Below are 12096 nucleotides of genomic sequence, written 5' to 3'. Positions count from 1 at the left end.
CCCCCTGCGGTATGCCCTCATTCATTCATTCATTCCTCCTGCTGTTAAATATAATGGCCATAGTAAAATAATATAATGGTGATATATTCTAATGCCTATAGTAGGATAATGTAATAAGGTAATCTATATTATAATGCCCATAGTAAGGTAATGTAGTGAGTATAATATGATATACTACTCGTAGTAGGATAAGCTAATAAATATAATATAAGGCTCATATAGTAAGGCATATGCAATAAGTATAATGTAATGCCCATAGAAGGATAATATAATAAGTAGCCTACGAGACAATGCCCGCAGTGGGATAATGTAATCAGACAAGTACAACAGGTAGCCTATACCAGTGTTGTTCAGTCTGTTCTAAGTTCATGCACCCTTCCGGGAGCTGATGAGAAATTCATGTACAGTACCCTAATAATAGCCTCAAAAATCACGTCTTAGGTATTAGGTGTCTATTTTAAACATAAAAAATAGCTACTCGGTCCTACATAACTGTGATATAGGTGCTAGATGTGTAATAAAATAAAATAGTTGTGTATACATATTGTATTTCTACTTTTAAATGTACATGTGTGCTTTTCTAAATGGTTTAAAAAAAAATACAAATGGAATATCACATTGTATACAGTGTTAGGAGTTTAATATACTAATATAATACTTAAATCTGTAATACTTTAATCTCTAATTAAATTAATTTCTTACTTGACACTTACAATTTTCTTCCTGAAACTTCTTTTCGAACTGTGCACTCTCATGCACTTCACATGCACCCAGCCTGACTATCACTGGCCTATAATGCCAGGGCGGACAGCTTATGATAGTTATATATGAAATGCCAAAATTTTCCTCCTTACAACACTCCCACACGACCACCGCGTGTAACGAAACACACGAGAAATTAATCCAGACAAGGAAAGGTTTGTCGGCGCCGGGGATCGAACCCGCGACCAGCGTAACGGGAGAGCCACTCCTTTACCAGTCGGCCGAAAAGGCACCTCCCTGGCTACGTGGGTTATGGGAGGCTGGCCCGTCAGGCAAGTCAGCAATACATATATACAAAGGTCAAGCTTGGTCGATTTACCCGAGGACAAAATCTATAAATCTGCAAAAAGCCATATTGATTAAAAGAACGATTTATTAGAAAGATAGTGTAACATCAATATGACAAATAATATTATCCAGGGCGGACAGCTCAAAATAGGCGGACAACTCACGACGCCACTCATTCGCCACAAAGGTCGAGCTTGGTTAACTTATCCGCGGACCAAACCAACAATTAAGGAAATCTATAACCCTAAAAAAAGCATTATTGAAAAAAAACTACGTGATTTATTATAAAGGCAATAAATTTATGACAGTTATATAAATACCGGCAAGTCACCAGTGGAGAGGACAAAGAAAGAACCAACGCCTCAGTTGTTAGTTGACAGTGCAGGGAAGAGTTACCAAATTGTCGTACTCAACACACAATTTGCTGATTTCTAACTGAAAACTGTCGCATCCACACCAAAGAGAACAATATTCAGTTATAATTGATATTAAGATTGTTTATTACTAATGTTTGAGGTACGAGTTGGAAGCAAAACTATATTATAGCGTCCTGGCAGACCCGGATCCAGTGCTCTGGGTTGTATCATACTTTCAAATGATTTCCCATACATAACACAGAAAAAACCCGATATTCAGCTACACACATGACCAAAACCGTAAATTACTGATACTTCTGAAAGCCAAAACCATAAATCTACGGCCCTCAAGCCTGACCTAGATATCGTACTCAGACATCGATCATCGTACACCTGGAAACACTTGGCTTGCCGACGCCGGGGAGTGCCTCGTTGACGTGTTGACCTTTGCCACCACTGCTATTTCTCCCTCCGTGACCGCCATTTTCCAGCCAAACGTCGTGGGATGATAGAGAACGGCGCCATGTACAAGGGACGAGGACTGGCGGGGGCGGCGCCGGCTCAGACAGGACCAGGAGGAATGGAGGACAGGAGGGCGCCGAGATACGGGACGCGGCCTCAATATGGTTTTGTGAGTGTTGCTGTGCTGTGGGGGGGGAGGCGGCGCTGCTGTGCTGTGGGGGGAGAGGCGGCGCTGCTGTGCTGTAGGGGGGGGATGGAGGTGCTGAAGGGGGGGTGGGGAATGAGGGGGATGCAGTGTGCTGTAGTGGGGATAGGGGGGGTGAGGGGGGTGCTGTGCTGTGGGGGGGATGGGGGTGGGGAGTGAGGGGGATGCAGTGTGCTGTAGTGGGGATGGGGGTGCTGACGGTGGGGGAATGAGGGGTGCTGTGTTGCTGTACTGTGGGGGGGGGTGAGGGGGGTGCTGTGCTGTAGGGGGGATGGGGGGTGCTGTGTGTTGCTGTTAGGGAATGTCGTTTTGGACCTTTTTCTTTGTCTGGGGATTCTGGGATAAAATTAGCCCTAATCCCAGGATCCCAGGAATTCCTGGGATTTTCAGTTGTCTAAAATTGCACACCATACCTAGTTTCCCTTTCAGGTTTTTGATGTGCTTAACATTAATAGATATGCAGAAATATTAATGTAACTTGACTGTCTTATAATTCCACTAAAATGTTTAATTCCAAATTTCCAGCATACACTTTGTTTCTCAGCAAAGTAAAAGGAATAAGAATAAGAGCTAAAATATACTTTGTTTACTACTTTATTTTTGTTCTGCTTCCAAATTCCAATGCGAATGACAATGTAAATAATATTATTGTATTTCATTATCGCTGATAAAATAAAAATACATGTTTCCATTTATACTCAGTGAAATGAAGAGTAGTCAGGGGACAGAGGGGTGCCGTCCTGGCCATAGCTATCTTAAAATATGTTATTTTTCATACTCTTTTCGGTATGTGATTACCCAAAGATGATAGTTAGACATTAGTCACATTACATGTCCAACATAAAAAGAACGTTATGTATCATTGTATCAATCAGTAGCTAAAACGTTGGGAACTATGGCAACAGCCATCAGCTGTGCGGGCAGGCAGACAGACAGACAGACAGTTTACTGTCAACCGTCACTGGTCGGTCACTCATGTGAGTAGGGAAAGTGTGATGCTTTTTTTTTTGTAATTTTGTTTGTCACGTTCATCTCAATGCCGTATACACACAGCAATGTGGAGTATGCAGACATGGTGTTCATTATACGAGCTCTGTTACGGGTAACGGGAGTGCCAGGACTGCTTTATAATCAAGAGAATACCTAAACAGTAAGTCCTTCCTTCACACACACAAAACATTCCTCACGGGACACCCTTTATATAAATATAAATAGAACCACAAGTCTACAACCATCCTGCAGTCAAATTTGCCCCTGTTTTTTAGCTTAATTTCATCCCGGGATTCCCCGGGATGTGCAAAAATATCTCTGGATTACTAAACCTTGAAAATTGTCCGGGAACCCGGGATCCCGGGAAACAAACCCTAGTTGCTGTGCTGTAGGGGTGGGGGCGGGGATGGGGGGTGCTGTGTGTTGCTGTGCTCTGGGGGGATGCAAAACTAAGAAATATGTTAATTGCTGATAAACTGTATTTTCTCAAGCTGAAGAGGTCAAGACTAAAGTCAAAATGTTAAATCCCCCTTTTTTTCTACTTGAATGGTATTATTTTCAGCCTTGGAAATCATTGAATATTGATTTATTTTATCATTTCCTCCCGTTTCTGCTTTCCTGGATGCCACCCTGCTGGTTCAGGAAAAGGCAAGTAGCCAGAGCTAGAGCCTCAACTCAAAGTAAAGATAAATTTTCAAAGATACACATTGATGCAGTTAAACCTCGATTTTTCGGACCAAAAGAGGGAAGCCGTGTCTGAAATTAGTGGAAATCTGAATTTTCCAGAGGCTAAGGGGCATAATATTAAACATTTCGTCACCTAAGCTCAAGTATTGGACATAACCTTCCTAGGAGTTGTGGGCCTTTTTGTGGGCAGTTTTATGATTGGTGGGAGTTTGACAAGACTTCTGTACTATGAATTCTCAAAAAAAAATTATTAGATTGCATTTTACCAAATTTTTTCCCTTTGAAATAATTGATGTGAGAGTCGGTAGTGTCTAAAAATACTGACCTCAGTATGCTTACACCATAATACATAGTACAATAAATCTGGCTTGGTGAAGAAAATGTTATAATTGGAATATATCCCCAGTTACATTGGCCAGTATGCAGTGCAGAGGCCATAGTCAGTGCTCAGAAATAAAATCAGGCTCAGTTACATGATGTCAAAGAAAGAGACAAAATGATGAGTGAATGGGGGTAAACAAATGGTGTGCACAGCTGGTGACTGGTGAATGTGGGCGTGCACTCTGTAATGGGCCTCTTCACTCTTATATGAATTTCCCGAGACTATCCTGACACCATAATTTTGTCTGGATATTTAGAGTCCGACAAATCGAGGTACAGTAGACCCTCCATTTAGTGCTTTTCATTTTAAGGATTTCCTTATGATGCATCCTTGAGCGTACTCCTTCATGCTGACTGCTCTTCTGAACTTCCAAACTGCATGCCTCCCCCCCTCCTGCGGCCCTGCTGTACTCGACTTTCTACTCTAACTCATCCCTATACTGTCCAAACCCCTTATGCAAGAGTTAACCAGCATCTTCGCTCTTTCATTCCTTACACTGGTAAAGTCTGGAACAGCCTTCCTTCTTCTGCATTTCCTCCTGCCTATGACTTGACCTCCTTCAAGAAGAGTGTATCAAGACACCTCTCCACCCATAATTGTCCTCTCTTTTGGCTACTCTTTACTTTTGTCTATTATAGGAGAGGTGAGTAGCAGGCTTTTTTTTTCTACCCTTTTTTTTTGTCCTTGAGCTGTCTCCATTGTTAATAAAAAAAAAAGAAAAAAAAACGTACTCTTAAATGAATTGACACCTCAGTTCACCTGCTTGTAAAGCCTCTATTAGAAGTTACTGGTATTTTCATGGAGTGTTTTGTGATTGCAGTGCTATTTTTACATGACTTCACCCATGAAAACCCTGTTCATGTTGTCTCTGGCCTTTGATAATAATTGTAATGGGAGGCCAATACATTTTAGAATATGGTCCAAAGTCCCACCCATCCCAGACTGATAAATCTCATTGAAATATCACCTCCATTTTGTTCATATTTCTTTGGTACCTTTATCACATTTTGGCATCAGTGCTGAATTCCTGTCTTGGTGAGTGTCCTGACAAGCTTTTCTCCTGCAGGACAAAATCAAGGAGCGGGTGAACTCTGAGCTCAGGGGGCCACAGATTGACCTGCCACCCCTCGACATTGCTGAGAAGAAGTTCAATGCTAACAGCCGCCTCTTTGTGGGTAACCTGCCACGGGACATCCCCTACGAGGAGCTCAAGTCCATCTTCTCCAAGTACGGTGAACTGGGGCAGGTCTACTTCAACAAGGACGGAGCCTACGCCTTCATTAACTTTGTGAGTATATCAACTTCTAACTCTTTTGGCTTCTAATGTTTAGTGTATTTTGTATGGCATAGAATTTTTTAGCACCAGATTGTTTGGAAATGCTATGAACTGGCCATGGTAAATGTTGAAAATTATAGATGAAGCATGATGATGGTAAGACATCTCACACACACACACACACACACACACTCACACACTAAATTGTTAACCTTCTTTGCCTCCTCAGGACTACCGCGCCAATGCAGAAAAGGCCAAGCGTGAGTTGCAGGGGACGGAGGTCCGTCACCGTCCCCTCAAGATCCGCTATGCCTCCATCACCACCGGCGTGCGTGTCAAGAACCTCACCGGCTGTGTGTCCAATGAGCTGCTAGAGAAGGCTTTCAACGTCTTCGGCCAGGTCAGTGTGTGTGTTTGTGTTAGAAAGAGTGAGCAACTGGAATTTTCTTGTTTTGTTTTGTTTTTATGGATATGTATACATGGATGTGCTATTTACTGAGGCTAACACATGAAGATAAACAGACATTTCCAGAGAGAGGGAGTGAGAGAGAGAGAGAAAGAGATTGGAAGACTTTTCGTATCCTCATGAAGTCAGGATTTATTTATTTATATATATTTATTTCATATACCAGCTGTCATGTTATGAATGGAAAAGGGGATAATTGTGAAACGACTAATTGGAAAAAAAAAATTGCATTGTTTTGACTTTTGATGTGGCAAGATAGTTGGTTTTAGTTGTATGCTATAATAAAAAAGTAGATATTCTCTTTATTTTCAAGCTTTCATTTGCTTTGTTAAAGTAATGGTGGCACTTTTGATGTGTTTAGTAAAAACTTTTGTCATTGATATTCAGGATTTGTAGCATATATTGATTTATCATTGTCATCCAATATATTTGTAAGTTTCATATTGTTACTCATGAAAAGTTTTGGGAGGTTTCTTATTTTGATATTGTCTGGAGAGGTCTGAGAATAATTGTAAAGAATGTGTTTGTGTTTTAGGTGGGTTGAGTTCTTACAAAACTCAACTCAGCTCAACCCTCTTAGTGTTGAGTTAACTAAATTAAACCCAACACTAACTCAACTTGATACTCCCCTCTTGAAAGAGTTCAAGTTGTAGGCAGGAGGAAATACAGACAAAAAGAGACTGTTGCAGAGTTTACTAATTGAAGGGATGAAGAATGAAGATGCTGGTTAACTCTTGCAGAAGGGATTTGGATAGAATAGGGATAAGCAAGAGTAGAAAGAAATGTGCAGCAGGACTGCGGCAGAGTGGGAGATGCAGTTAGCAAGTTCAGAGGAGTGGTTAGGATTGTAATATCAATAGAAATTAGAAAGTGATGCAGTATTGTGGCAGAATTTAAGAGATGGAAGACTGTCAGTAAGAGAAGGGGAGTTAATGAGATGAAGAGCCTTTGACTCCACTCTGTCTAGCAGAGCTGTGTGAGTGAAGCCCCCACACATGAGATGCATACTCCATATGAGGGCAGACAAGGCCCTTGTGTATGGATAACATATAAGGGGGGGGGAAGAACTGGTGGAGATGATACAGAACGCCTAACTTGAGGAAGCTGTTTTAATAGAGAGGAGATTATGAAGTTTCCAGTTAAGATTTTGAGTTAAGGATAGACCGACAATGTTTATTGTAGAAGAGAGGGACAGCTGTGTGTCGTTGAAGAATAAGGGATAGGTGTTTCGAAGATTATGTCGAGTTGACAGGTGGAGAAATTGAATTTTAAAGGCATTGAAGGACATCAAGTTCCTTCTGCTCCCTTCAGAAATGATAGAAAGTTCTGAGGTTAAACAATCTGTAACATCGAGCCTAGTGTCTTGTATTTCCTGAAGGGACTATCTTCTGTTAAAAGATTCTGAGTAATGGAGAGTAGAGTCATCAGTGTAGGAGTGGATAGGACATTGTTTTGAAAAGATCATCAATGAACAACAAATATAAAGTGAGAGATAGAACAGTCATGTGGGATACCACTGTTGATAGGTTTAGGGGAAGAACAGCGATCATCGGTTAGAAAGGACACTGGAGATAAAAGCAAGTCACTGGTTGGTTCTGATAACTAAACCCTTTCCATCCATGATGCAGATGTCGGCGTCACAGTATGGAAAGGGTCAAGAGGAAATGGAAGAGGATTAATCCTCTTCTGAAGCTCTCAATCCTCCTCTAAATTCCTCTTAATCCTCTTCCATTTCCTCTTAAGAGGTTTAGAAGAAGATTAAGAGAAATGGAAGAGGATTAAGAGGTTTAGAAGAGGACTAACCCTTTCCATACGGTGATGCCGACGTCGTCGTTGCCGGAGTGAAGGTGTTAAGTAGCCCTTTTTAAAGGATTTCTTGTTTCACCTGTCCGAAAGGTAATTTATTTTCCCATTACAGTAAGAGCTCACAACATCATTGATAGGTTCTTGGAAACTGACTATTAGCAAAATGATATATGATGGAATAAATTTTGCTGTAGGGTACTGATATGAAAAAGAGTTAGGTACCTGGAGCATGTATCTTGTCACAAGAACATCACCCGACTATCAAATGAAGACACAGAACACTTCTTACATCAAGTACTGAAACAGATGTGAGCAAGTTGTGCAAAGCCCTGCAGAGCACGTTAACAAGGGCTGCACATTGTTGGCAGCAAGGACGAAGCATCCATCATTTTCTATCCTACTCCAATTGCCCAAAGACATCATACTACTGCCTATTATTTATTAATGCACGTTTCTATAATTTTTGGGCAATGAAAACAATTATACGGGTTGTGAGAACTGGATCCTAGCCACAAGCAGATGTATGGTTGCAGTACACTTCATCAGTTTTCATTTTACCGTAAAATGTAATATCTTTTTTTTTCCTTCGTAATTTTAACAATACGACATTGAAGGAAAGTACTTTATTCAAGGACTTACTGTACTACTATCATCTTCCTTCCAGAGTATCATGGTGCCAATGGGGAGGGATTTGGACTAGACATGATTGCTTTTGTTCTAAGAGATGAAAATATAATTAATTGGAGCTTTTGTTTTTCTCCAAATTTTTGAGCTGTGTTAGGACTTTTATTTTTGCTTTAGTTTGTTTTGTATTGTTATTTCTTCTTTATGCTGCCTCTTATTTTTTTGGAAAAAAAGGGTGTTTGGCAGATTTTGTAGGTTAACTGGATGAATGGTCATTGACACATGATGGTGCTGCTTGGGGGCATCCTGGCGTTAAGTCTTGAGCTCCAGCAGTGTTCATTGTGCCTGGGCTGGGGCTCCAGCGTTGTGTTTACATTGCTTTTCCTCTTGATAAGGCATCTTGTTACACTTGGGGCCTGTTGTGGGTACTGCCATGCAGAATACAGCTACCTCCCCATGAGTGTTGTTTATTATGTGTCATTTGATGCTGTGGCCCAACAAACAACAGAGTTCTGTTGAAATTGAACGACTCACTACATTAGCGTTCCCTGAGATTTCTGCTGTTTGTTGAGCTGCATCATCAGGTGATGGGTGTCAGACAATGCTTATGTGATGGAGGCATTACCACCTCTTATAATGATGGACATGGTACTGGACATTGGCAGCTGCATCAGTAATTAATATTAACCAGGATGTTTTACCATTGCTGTCCCATCAGCAGCTAGAAATACATCTGACACTAATTAGTCAGGAGCAGTGACTTTGCTCTTTATATGTATTATTATTATGTAAGCTAATTTATTTATTTATTTATTTATTTATTCTTTTTGTGCACTTGCACTGTTCACTGTAGAGAAATGCTGTGTGACAACCTGGAGTGGATGTGTTGGTAAGACAGAACACATAATTCCTTTTTTTTTCTTGAAAGCCAGTCTGACCTTAGGCCTTAGCTTCTATTCAAGACATCATGTCATGTCAGTGACTACCCTGTGGAATGCCGAGTTTGAATGATGTACGAATGCTTGATGCAACTCATTTCAGTGAGTGGTCTAACTGCCTCATACCTCAAAAGCTTTCTCCTTACTTTGGGTGCAATTTTCACCCTGGCTGTAAGGAAGCTGGGTTGTGGGGTGCTTATTAGTGTTATTCTAATATTAATGTACAGAATACTCATCAGAATGGTCACATGACTGTTTTGAATCAGTACCCTGCCTTGCCGGGAAACAGCCTCAGATTATTTTATTCTCATCATTATTATTTATTTTTTATTTTTATCACATTATTATTATTATTATTATTATTATTATTATCATTACAATCTCCTTGTTGTAGTAGTTGCTGCCATTAATACATGATCTTTGTTACCTTTTTACAGGATACGACTCCTAATACAGGGAAGGATTTGTTTCCCTTCTTGTCCTTTTATAGAGGTCTGGAACGTATATGTTCTAAAAAGTACAGTAGAGAATTCAATGGACAACTATATTACTTTAAGAATGTAGCAATGTGTGGGTGTGGGTATGTGTGTGCGTGTGTGTGTGTGTTTACCTAGTCGTGATATATGGGAAAGGAACTACATTCATACTGTCCCATCTATATCTACTATTATTTAACTTGGCCTTAAGTTCATTAATTGTCCTTGCATGAACCACATCCTTTTCCAGGCCATTTCAGGCCTCCAATACTGTTTGTGGAAAGCTGTTGTAAATATCATTTACTACAGGCATCTTTTTTCATCTTCCTCCCGTGGCCTCTTGATACTTGTATCCCATGTTATTAGATCTCCCTTGTCCACTTCCTCCATCCCATTCAGCACCCTATACCCTGCAATCAGGTCTCTCTTCCTCCTCTGTTCCATTGTCAGTAAATTCAACTGCTTCAGTCTTTTCATATGATAAATCTATTAGTCTTGGAACCAACTTTGTTGCTGCCCTCTGAATCCTCTCTACTTTTCCTATATTCAACTTTGTACTTAGCGACCACACTGTTGCTGCATATTCCAACCTTGGGCATATCACTATTTGTGTGTGTGTGTGTGTGTGTATGTGTGTGTGTGTGTGTGTGTGTGTGTGTGTGTGTGTGTGTATTTACCTAGTTGTATTTACTTACAGGGCCTGAACTATACGTGTGTGGTTCTGTCTCCAAATCAATATTAGTCCAGTTTGCCCTTAAAATGCTGCACATTCATTGCCTCTATCACTACTACTTCTAATGCATTCCAAATATTTCTATTTCTATGGGAAAAACTACTTTTTGTGTCATTGAAGACTACTCCTTTTCTCAGATTTTTCTTGTGCCCTCCTAACTCCCTGACTTCTCTCTTCCCCTTTTCATTAATAGATCTGTATTATCTGACTCCTCCAAGTTATTCGTGAGTGTGTGTGTGTGTGTGTGTGTGTGTGTGTGTGTGTGTGTGTGTGTGTGTGTGTGTGTGTGTGTACAGATGGAGATAAAGTTGTGGGCAAAAATCTCCATTCCCCTTACTTTAAACTCAATGTTGGTGTGACTCATCAGCCACTCTCTGCACGGCAAGTCACTCTCCTCCCCTGCCAGCTCGCATCTCACTCTACTTTTCCTCCCTCCACTCCTACTCGGTGACTTGCTGCACAGAAAATTGCTACAGAGTCATAATGGGCTAGAGTAAGGTGGATCAACATTTTTGTCTGCAGCTGTACCAGGGCACGAAGGAGGCACATATACCCAGCCTTTACTTGGACCACCTGAGGCTTGACAGCAATGGGATAGAATGTTACTGAGTGCTTTGTGGGCATTGGTTCACACCTTTATTTCAGCTGTTTGCTGTCAGTGTGGATATGAGCAGCAGACATGGGCAAAGGGCTGCAGTCAAGCATGGGGAATATTTTGTTATACCATTACCTGCTGTTGGTTGGAGTGGAGATTTCTGCAGTAATGAAAAAATGCCAGATTACAGTTATTGTATATAAACAGTGCAATAGGTAGAGCCTGGAGTGTTATTAATTATGAAGTCTTTAAACTCAACATACCATAAGATGGAGAAATCATAATAAAGAGAATGAAGTAGAAGATAGATATTTACATAATTATTAAGGCTGGCTAGCTAATATGGTCATTTAAGAAAAGATAATTTAAGAAGAATATAAGTACCTATCTAGTTAGATTTCAGTGGTAATAATAGAGGAATACAAACTAAAGTGCCTCTATAACTTAGTGGATACAACCTAGTCATGAATCCATGGGCCTGGGCTGTTACACATCAGGTTCAAGGGGATAGAGATGAGTGCCGATGCATCGTTTAGCTGTAGTGTATGCCCCTATATCTAATACAAACAGGGGTTTATGGTATATGATTACATTATTGCTGCACCCATATGTTATACACTTTCCACCTGAATGCTGCGATAACATGTGTTAATATTTTGACTACCATTCTCTGTTCAGGGACAATAGACTAACCTTAGCTATATTTGAAACTATTTTCTAATAGAAACTCAGGGATTTATTATGAAGCTATTCTCATACAAAATGAAAATGTTAGCCTCACAATTTTTACTTGCACTTAACTGTGCACGATATTGTTGCATTTCATACACACAAGCCAGAATCATTGCAGACTATATTCTGCATTCTCACGTGTTCTAAGATGTAACTTCCTGTAGCTAACTGAAATTACTTGAAAATCTCACATTTAACTTTTGTCCATAATTGCTGTGGGACTGTAAAACATAAGTTGTGATAATTATAGTGTGTGTATAAATGATATACAGCTTTATCATGCACACTTAAGTATAAATTGAATTTATGTAGCTAATA

General features: G+C 40.3%; 1 protein-coding gene across 1 annotated transcript; it reads left to right on the top strand.

Annotated features, from left to right (window-relative positions):
* Positions 1–1788: 1788 nt before the first annotated feature.
* LOC126982919 (hrp65 protein-like) lies at positions 1789–12090 on the top strand. Its single transcript, XM_050835200.1, has 3 exons — positions 1789–2037; positions 5199–5420; positions 5638–12090. The coding sequence occupies exons 1-3, from the start codon at positions 1912–1914 to the stop codon at positions 5905–5907; spliced, it is 618 nt and encodes a 205-aa protein (XP_050691157.1). The 5' UTR covers positions 1789–1911; the 3' UTR covers positions 5908–12090.
* Positions 12091–12096: the final 6 nt, after the last annotated feature.

Source organism: Eriocheir sinensis, chromosome 52 (assembly GCF_024679095.1).
Source record: "Eriocheir sinensis breed Jianghai 21 chromosome 52, ASM2467909v1, whole genome shotgun sequence".
Classification (NCBI taxonomy): domain Eukaryota; kingdom Metazoa; phylum Arthropoda; class Malacostraca; order Decapoda; family Varunidae; genus Eriocheir; species Eriocheir sinensis.
This window is presented reverse-complemented; position numbering and strand designations above follow the sequence as displayed.

What these genes read in the sequence shown, in the direction of transcription:
- LOC126982919 (XM_050835200.1), top strand. Translation starts at nt 1,912, where the DNA reads ATGATAGAGAACGGCGCCATGTACAAGGGACGAGGACTGGCGGGGGCG. An exon ending in CGCGGCCTCAATATGGTTTT is followed by an intron (nt 2,038 to 5,198) that starts GTGAGTGTTGCT and finishes TTTCTCCTGCAG; the next exon opens with GACAAAATCAAGGAGCGGGT. An exon ending in CCTACGCCTTCATTAACTTT is followed by an intron (nt 5,421 to 5,637) that starts GTGAGTATATCA and finishes TTGCCTCCTCAG; the next exon opens with GACTACCGCGCCAATGCAGA.